The following is a 10,226-nucleotide window of genomic DNA, read 5'->3' as shown; positions in this document are numbered from 1 at the left end:
CTGAACAAATTTTCTTTGTTCCATTGTATCTTCTTTGCTCCTTTGTCAAAAATTAGGTGTCCATAAACTCGTGGGTTTATATCTGGGTTTTCTATTCTAGGATAGTTTTTAAATTAACTTTCTTGGCTAATTAAAATCAACATTGATACTTTTATAATTTTCTGTAGTACATATTCCTACTTAAATTTAATGTTACATTTTAAAATAATAGTAGGTAAGGGCCTAGTCAATGTAGCTTCTAAATATTTTTCAATTTTATTTATCAAAAATTGTTTAATTTCACACAAGTTAAAATATTTTTTAATATGCCTGTACTTTCCTGTGTATTCTTACTGTAAGAAATATCTTCTTTGCTTTGGTGATGTGACCATTTGGCAGAATCCTTTTTGTTTATAGTTCTGAAATCTTTACCATATTAGCCATGTGCTTGTTCATATTTAGTAATCTAATACCTGACTGTTATATGCTGAGTTACAGTTGCTACTGTAAAAAAAGCTTCATTGTTGAAAGAATATTTTTCTTGTGTTCATTAGGCATTTCTTCTGTTTTAAGAGGTTAGATATACAAACTGAGAGTAAGAAATAGGAAGTAAAGAATAAAATCAAAGAGAAAAAGGAAGGTTTAAGTAAGATATTGAAAGTGTTAAGCACATTTTTGTTGTAGATGTCTCATCCCCTCATTGGTTTGAAGAAATATTCAGATATGGAGTTTGGCTGGAAAGATAATTTGGCGCACTTATAAAAGTTGTCAGAAAGATTTTACAAAGATGCTTTCTTTGTTACAAAGATGTTTTCTTTGTAAAAGATTTGTCTCACTTAAAACCAAATAGTTCCTTTGTTTTACTTTCACATCTGCCTACAGGTAGATTTTTTAGTTTAGTGAGGTTAGATATGGAGATGGGAAAATGTCACTTAATTATTCTGATCTTCATTTTTTTATACAATAAGGTGGGAACTTTGACTTTTAAATTCCTGTAAGCTCAAATATACTCTGAGTATTTGTAACAAGAGAGTAACATAATTCAAATGGCATTGAAGATTGATTTTATTGTAGAATTTGGCTAGAATTATGAGAGGGAAATTGGAGACCAAGCTTGATATGATAAAAATGTAATGATTGAAAGTCAGAAATTTCTATACTGAATTAAATTGATATGAAGAAAGTATTTTTAAATGAGTAATTTATTCATTAAAATATTACTTTAGCTAAGTTTTATTATATGTAAAATTACTGCTGTCACAGGATGACTATAAAATTTGAAGGTATATACTCTGCTGGAGAATATATCTTCCAGCAGAGTACCTAACACAGTAATCACATGAGTTTTGATTCTCTTTTTTTGTTGTTGTTGCCTGTGGTTTGTAAGATTTGGTGGTGCTTCTGCCTCTTTTAACTAGATTTTACTTCTGGTTGCAATGAAACTAAAGTCTGAGAATACTAAAGGACTGATTAAAGGAGTTTACTCATTAGTTGTTCTCTTTTAAATGTATTCCCCATGCTGCTCCAAATGTAAGTATTATCCACATTGCTTTCACATTCTGTCCCAAGTTGGGCTGGACATTATCTATGTTAATGATGAGAAACTTTAGTAATTAGAATGGTCCTGGGTCATAGCTAACACTGATAATTGTATTGGTTCAAATAATGGTTAAAGGCAAGAGCTGGGAGAAGACTTCAGAGGATTATAAAAAAGCCTAGAGCTGAGTCCTTATAGGGAATTTCTAACTTTTTCCTAGAAGAATAAGTACTACTCTTGGGGCAGAGAGTACAAGTTGATGATGAAATATACTTACAAACTCTGCCCATGGTGAAATACCATTGAGACTATCCTCTGTGTTACTTGGGGATTTACAGGTCATGTGTCTGTGTAAATATGTTAAAGAGATCTAGATTTCAAGATTCAAGGAACAGATAAGTATTATATAATTTATTTCCTTTTGAATTTATTAAGAAGAGGATGGATTTTATTGAATTTCTATGGCATGTTCAAGCAACAGCAAATAAACCACTGTAGCTAGGTTAGTGTCACCTTAATACAGAATCACAGGAAAGAAATTAAGAGCCAGGATAAACCACTCAGGAACTTTGAGGTAGTGGGGGTAAAAGAATGGAATAGTGGTAGAATAGAAGTATGATCAAGAGATGGTGTTTGTGGGTGAGAATCTGCAGCATAATCTAATTGGAATGATTTAGTAAAAAGAGAAGCTGATCACAGAGGAGATAGGTAGAGATTTGCTGGCGAAATACACATTAGTAGGCAGCAGGGCGTGGGTATTGGATGTAGTACATTTATAGAAAAGTTGACTATTGACCATAGGTCAGAAAATTCATCAATAGTGATAAAATGAAACGTGAGGACTATGGAAAACAGGTATTGGAAGGTAAACTGGTGATTTGATAAAGTAAGATCTTTTTGGCAAGACAGATGCTATGAAAAGCATAATTAAATTTAGCATGGTAAAAGAAAATAAATGTAGGAGGTTTGATTTCAAATTCTAGCTGTGATATACTAAGTAAAACCTGACATAATTTAGTTGCAACATCTTTGTATTATTTAGGGGCAGTAAAAGAAACAGAAATCACTATAGGATGGTTCAAATAAAAGAATTTTCATGAAGAGTCTCCTTTGAAAAGTGAGCAGGGTTATGCAAATGTACAAGAAGTAGTTAGGCAAGTAGACACTAACTATGAACTCTGGAAACCTGTTACTTCACCTGGGCTGAAGGAACAAGGGTAGAAATGATGTCGTTAGACTCACAGCTGAATCTGTGACAGGAACACCACCAGTAAAATCTGTGGTCTTGGAGGGATACAGCTGTTGCCAAAGACAGGGGTGCACAGGCATTGATGCAGCTGAGCAGGAAAACCTAATAGCCCATCTCACATTCCAGTTTTCTGTTGGAGGTGGCGCAGAATTTAGGGGTCAGCCTCCCTTGGGTCAGGAGAAGAGTGAAGAACAGATCTGATAGGCAAATGCAGAAAATAAACACTAAGCCGAAACTTTTCCAGGTGTAAAGTGTAGTCACTTGCAAAGTTGCTGCCAAACACCTGCACATTGTTAGCACAGACCGTATCCAGTATACACTGTATAAAATCATACAGAATACTGTTCAAGAATCAACAAGGCTTTCAGATTAGGCAGATCTGAATTTAGTTTCTGTCTTTGCCACTTACTAGGCATGTGACTTTGTGCAGATTACTTCACTTCCCTTAATCTCTGTAGTGTCATCTGGGGCATAGACTTACCACAGAGAATTCTAGTAAAGATTAAAGGAGACAATACATTCCAGGTACCTGACATAACACTGGTACCTATCATGCAGACTAAATCACCATGACTACCGTTAGACATTTTAATGAGAATAATATAGTAAATGAGATTCACTCCCAAGTAATAATAGTCTCCCACAGCACACTGTTTTTTTCTGCTTCAGCCTTTCTGTTTGAATCCTTCTGTGTCATGCAGTGATCAAGGTCCTTTCCTTGCACTGTAGATGTTAGAGAGTACAGTTTTAGTTACCTTTTTGCCTTTCTGCTAGTTTGCAGTTTATGTTGAATAAATACAAAGGGTTAAATTGAGCCTAAATTAGAAGGGATAGCACATAGAAAAAGTTGTTAACACTAAAATTCAATTTTATTTGCACATAGAGCTCATATGTCATCAATATGAGAACAAAGAATGGTCTAGTAGGTAATTCACAACTGTACCATAATAAGTATTCTTTTTATATTTCACATAACTATAATAGTTCTGAAAGTTTGATTTGAGGACACATATATGTTTTTCTTTTCGGCTACATAGGGAACAATGAAATAAAACCTCATTGACGTAATTGAACCTGATAACATCTCCTGGTTGTACTGCTGATGTTTCATTGTGGTAACCGTGGTTTTGTAGAGCTCTGTTAAGCATGCTGGACTTATAAACATATTAAAACAGAAACTTATCAGGATTCAGCTTTTTAACCACAAAGAAAAGCTGAATTTATATAAAGGCACAGTGTTGGGTTAACGTTTATCAAATTAAGTAAAATTTTTTAATAGTATGTGGTTCATATTTGTTAACTTAGAGAAAATGCTATTTTAAAAACTAGCTTTGAACAGTTAACTACAGTATATGAAAATATATAATTTCTGATATTATGTATTTGAGCTTAGAAGAAACCAGATATAATAGTGGGAGATTTTAAAAACAGCAAGTTAAAATTTCATACTTTTATTAGGTAATGCCTTATAAAAAACAGAACCATGCTTTGAAAACATACCAGTCACTGTAACATTTATTGCCTTTCAAAAGTTAGTTCTTTTATTCTTACATTTAAATCAGTTAAAGAACATACTTTAATACTAGGATTGGAGTTTAATACCAAAAATCTTTGCTGATTTGGGGACAATGTATATACAAAGCATATATTGTCTACATTGATATAACACTTTAAGAGCTACATGCAATCATATAATAGGAATGAATTAATGTTTCTGAAACTTTTAATAGCCATGAACTACCCACTAGGTGCTAATGTACATGCTATGCACCTAAAAGTTTTAGTAAAGTGTATAAAAATGATTTAATATTTTTTAAAAAAGAAAAAAAGTACATTTTCAGTGAACATTACAGTATTGAAGGAATCACTAGTGCAACTCAATGATGAGGAAATAGATTATATTTTGTAGGTTCATTTTTATATTCAATAAAGTTCTTTTATTTCTGTTAAATTAACAAAATTTCTGGCAAAATTATAATTTGATAGAAGGCAGCATGTGTTTTAGGATTCATTATGGATACTCAGACTCTACATGGGTCCTAGACTTGGAAAGAGATTTCTCTCAAGATCATTGTCAGGGCTGTGTCAGTTGCTAAGTTAATGAACATTATCACACATAAAAGCTCAAAAAGTAAAAGCTCTTTACATTTTATGTAAGGTTTACTCACTATTACAATTACAATTAAATTTGAACACTAGTAATAACTTCTGAAGTTCTGTGTATGCAACTGCCAGGTCCAGTTTTTTCCTCAGGGATGATCACCACATTGAATGTCTCTATACTTTTCCATATATTGATATTCCTAAAGTGTACGTAAATGTGTATGTTGTTTTCCATGTATGAAATCATAATGCTATTCAGCATTTTTATGGCTCATTCATATAATATGTGACTATACATTCACTTTCATTATTATATTCCATTGTTTGAATATACCAAAATTTCTCAGTTTCATTACATGGATATTTGGGTTGTATCTAGTTTTCTCACTTCCCCAAACAGTGCAGCTGGGTGTATTCATTTTTTTTTGCCTCTTTGTGTCAAGCTACTTAGCAAAAATTCAGACTTCTGGGTTTTCCTCCCCATCTGTTGTGTACTGATACTTATGTAAAACACAATAAAAATAACCTCAACAATTTCAAATTGTTAAACATTCTAAAATTTCTAAACAATCTAAAATTTTTAGACATTCACACTTTATTTCTGAATTTATCTTATTGTGGACCTTACTTTGAATTCCACTGCTCTACGACATACCTGGCTGCCAAATTCCCAGGCCATGAATCTTCTACTTAAACAGAAAATCTTGTTATCTCTAATATTCTAGTTGTTCATATTTTATAGTAGGCAATGTACTAGCAATTTTTGGCTTTCACTTCTGTTTATTTTCATTTCCCAATATGCAGGGAATGTCATACTAAGCTCTGCTGCTTTTAGGTCTTTACCATGTTTACTGCCTTTGGCAAATATTCTGTGATCATAGATACTGAAAATAAATACAAGCTTAAATATAATACCTCCAACAAAGGATTAATATCCAAAATATACAAGGAAGCCATAACCCCCCACACACACACCCCAAAAAAGATGGGCAGAATGGGGCCTCTCTGATGGCACAGCACTATCAAGCTATCACTAGTCACTGGGGCACCAGGGAGCTGATCCACATGGCACAGCAGACCTCTCCTGCCTTGCCAGCTGCCCCCCTCAGCAGTGTATTTCAGTAGATCTGCCTGTCCTGTTCCCTACTCTGTCTCTGGTGAATCCTCTCACCCTGTACCTCTTGCCTATACTCTATTCTTGTATTCATAAATAAATAAAAATAAATCTAATAAAAAAAGGGCAAAAGCTCTGAATAGACACTTATCCAAAGAAGACATACAGATAGACAATACGCACATGAACAGATGCTTATCACATTTTACTAGAGAAATGCAAATCAAAACAATCACTCACACTTGTAAGAATGTCTGTTATCCAAAAGACAAGAAACAACATGAGTCAGAGTGTATGTGATGAGAATGGAATAATTATACATGGTTGGTGGGACTATAAATTGGTACATCCATAACTGAAGGTAGTATGCAGCCTCCTCAAAAAATTAAAAAGAAAAATTCCATACAATCCACTTACCTTACTTCTGAGCATTTACCTGAAAAATACAAAAACAGTAATTCAAAATTATATCTGGACCCTATCGTATTGCAGCACTGGTTACAAAAACCAAGGACTGGAAACAGCCTAAATGCTCAGGACTGACTAATGGATAAAGGTGTGATATATATACACATTGGAATACAATTCCACTATTGAAAAAAAAAAAAAGATGATGAAATCCAGCTCTTTGCAACAACATTAGTGGATGTAGAGGGAATTTGCTTAGTGAATTAAGCTAGACAGAAAAAGATAAAATGTATGATTTCACTCATGTACAGTACATAAACAGATGAACGAAATAAAACAAACTTTCAGACTATAAGAGCAGGGGGTGGTGGGTAAATTGGGACAAAAGGACATTGGTAGTGTGAAGAGCAGAGAACGTAATGTAGCAGACACACATGTGGATCCTCGATAATCCCACCTGAAATTTATGTTGTAAAGCAGTATTACTGGACTTAGAAATAAAATAACTTAAATTTAAGACAGTAAAAAGTATAAACTTGAAAGCATTAATGAAGGTCAACCTGGCAAGTACAAATGAGAGGTAACTATAGCGGGATGAAGGGCTGAGGAGGAGTGGATTCATTAAGGCTATGGTCTGCAATACAGAATGCCACAGCAGAGAAAGCAAGAGAGTAAACGGGTGGGGGATGTGCTTAGAGTTTTAGAGAGCCCTGAGAGTACAGTTTAAAAGGTTGCGCTTGAGTTACCTCCCATGCAAGCGGCAGCCTCCGAGTAAGCAGCATAGGCATGATCTCAGAACACCAGGGAACTTTCTGGGTGTCTGTGTAGGCTCTTACAAGCAAGAAGCAGCATTACTTTATACCAATATCACTCCGCCCCACCCCACCCCACCCTCAGCAGCTTCTTTCACTGCTACTCTCCAATAATCAATCCCTCCTCAGGAATTTTAATACCACAGATTTAGTGTATCTGTTTACATACCTTCACTTTTGGAGGGTCTCATATCATCTTGATAATTTTAAGATTTTTTTGTTTGTTTTGTTTGCTTCCCCTTACCCCCCAAGCACTTTTCACCTTTTTGGGAGTGACAGGACTCTCATTAAGAATACATAACATGCGGTGGCACCTCCCACCGTAGGCACTCAATTTATATCTGTAGAGGAAACCAACCATTTTGGTTTTTTCTTCACTAGTCATTTAGAGGTACTGATTTGCTTTTATTTAAATGGTAGTATACTGAACTACTGCTTCCACTTCGTTCTTTTCACTTAATAAGTTGAAAACTTGTTCCAATCTGATATGTAATAAAGCTGCTTCTTTTAGTGGATGAAAAGTCCCACAGAGAAGCCATAATTTAACGACCCTGTCATGTAAGATGTTTTTTGGTTTCAATATTTTGCTATTATAAAAATACTGCCTAAGAAAATGAACGCAGAAAATGAATATAAAGGCTCTTGTGATTATTTATAAGCACTTTTTTTTTAAATGTTTTTGATAGAAAAACCTTATTGGTAAGGAAAGAGCACCACCTAGTGACACTGGCTTAACAAGACAAGTAAAGATTCTGTGGACAGAGTGTCTTATGTTTCTTGTTTTAGTACCTGAATGTGATGTTCCATGTATACTTATTTTTTTTCCTAATATTTTGAGGATTACTATAGTGTACTTCACTGACTTTATTTTAATTCTGAAAATTTCAGTCAGATTGCAAAATTCATGAAATTGTCTTAATTTTTATTTTCACTTTCTCCACCTCTCTCAGACTTTAACCTATTTTAGATATGTGTAATTTAAAATGCTACACTTAGGTCTTTATATGAACTTACTTATTTCTGGATTATAACTAAGTGTTTTTCTTTTTTCAGATGATTCTTTGGGATTGGGATTTAAAGCAGTGGTATAAGCCTCATCAGGTAAATATAAGTGGTATCACTAATAATTTAGTTTTTGTAATGAAACTTGACATTGAAATTAGTTATATTCATAAAGTTTCTATGCTGTAAGATTATCTTCAGTTTAAATAAAATAACTAGCACTTGATTTAAAAAGATTTTAAGATTTTATATATATAACAGGTGTAAGGAAATGGGGACCGACAACAAGAAAACAAACTCATAGTTACTTTTAAAATGTTACTAGCATAATATGACTCAGAATAAAGTAGTTAATTCTATATTAAGATAAGTTGTTTTGTTTGTTAGGTTGTAAACAGCTGAAACTCAGAAAAAATATATTAACCATATATATAAAATTTGCAACTGGCAAATTATTTTGTTGTGGGGAGGGTAAAAGAACTCTGTTTATAGTTTATATTGACATAAGAGAAGTTTGCAGCTCCATAAATTTTCACAAACTAAACTTCCCATGTAAATTGTATACCTATCAAGAAATAGAGCGTTATCATTATCCTTCATCACCAAAAGCCTCATTTATGTTCCATTCTAGGCCTTTACCTCTATGCTCATAGATAACTCCTCTCCTGATTTCTAGCTGTGAGTTTTGCTTATTTGTTATTATAGACTTAAATTGAATATAATAACATGGAATTTTTAAAAATTATAACTTAAAAAATATATATTTGTCAGGATTGAAAATAGTAATATAGGACAAAATAAACATCACTCAACAATGCCTGTTAATTATGTAAACCTTTGATGTATAACTTTACAGACCTTTTCCCATTGTAGTGAAATGTGCTTGTATATTCTATAAAACTTGTATATTTCATATTTGGAAACTTGATGATATTCACATATTACAGATAATAATTAAGAAATATTAAGTTTGTTTCCTGTATTTACAGAAACATTACCAATTTAGATTCATTTAGTTGTCCCAAATTCACTATTGAAAAATGAGTATTCCTTTAAATGACTAACTTTTATTTTTAAAACTTTATTTTTATTTTAAACTGAGTAGAATAGCCACTATAACCCACAACAATAAACTATTCAATAATGTAACTACTGCAGTTAGGTGAAAGCATGAAGGCTACATCTGTCCTGAAAAGGGTTAGTTCCTTGACCTACACAGTGGATTCTCTCATCAGTCCTATCAACCAAGATCTTCAAGTTTCCACTTAAAATATCTAAATTACTGTTGAAATCTAAAGATAAGTGAGTATTAGTAGTTATGAGTATTTGTAGTCAGATAGACTGGTGTGCACTATCAGGCACTTCTGTTCTTTTTCCTCCACTTTCTTCTCCCTCTCTTCCTCCTCCAATAATCCTTTTTTTAAAAAAAAATTGAAGTGTTACATTGATATTTTAAAATGCACAAGTCATACTTGTACAATTTGATAAATCCTAATAAAATGAATATATACTGGTGACCATCTTTTACATGAGGAATTCAGCACCCTTATGCCCTCTTAAACTCCCCCTCCTGGTTATATTTTTAAGTGTTAGCACAATCTTGCTTTCTGACATTACAGCTCAAGCTTCTTCTGTTTGAATTAATGTCTATTTAATCAATCATGTTTATTTTCTGCTTTACTACTTTCTTTCCAAGTTTTCTGAGATTTATATTATTGCACATAGTAATTTATTCATTCTCATTCTGTTTAATATCTCACCGACTGAATAGGCTGCAATTTATGCATCCTGCAATTTATGCATCCTACCGACAGTAGGTGGACATTTATTTAATTTTCAGCTTTTTGGCTATTTTAAATGATGCTGCTGGAACATTCCTGATTTTGGCTAGGTATATATTTTAGAGTGAATTGCTGGGTCATAGGTTTTATGTGCATATTTTCAGTTTTAGTATACAGTGCCAAATAGTAGTTTATCTCAATTTTTTTTCTTTTATATTTCTTTACTCCTTTATATATATAT

At 33.1% G+C, this 10,226-nt stretch overlaps 1 protein-coding gene across 1 annotated transcript in view; it reads left to right on the top strand.

The window, feature by feature from the left end:
- The window catches only part of PDE3B (phosphodiesterase 3B, cGMP-inhibited), a 117,246-nt gene that overhangs the window by 58,605 nt on the left and 48,415 nt on the right, over nucleotides 1–10,226 (top strand). Inside the window, exon 2 of the mRNA XM_004683023.2 lies at nucleotides 8,256–8,303. Coding sequence (XP_004683080.1) covers nucleotides 8,256–8,303 — 48 coding nt within the window. The remainder of the gene's footprint in view (nucleotides 1–8,255; nucleotides 8,304–10,226) is intronic.

This window comes from Condylura cristata, unplaced genomic scaffold, assembly GCF_000260355.1.
Source record: "Condylura cristata isolate star-nosed mole 26May11 unplaced genomic scaffold, ConCri1.0 scaffold00015, whole genome shotgun sequence".
NCBI lineage: Eukaryota > Metazoa > Chordata > Mammalia > Eulipotyphla > Talpidae > Condylura > Condylura cristata.
The sequence above is the reverse complement of the archived record's forward strand: the minus strand, read 5'-3'. Positions and strand labels throughout refer to the sequence as shown.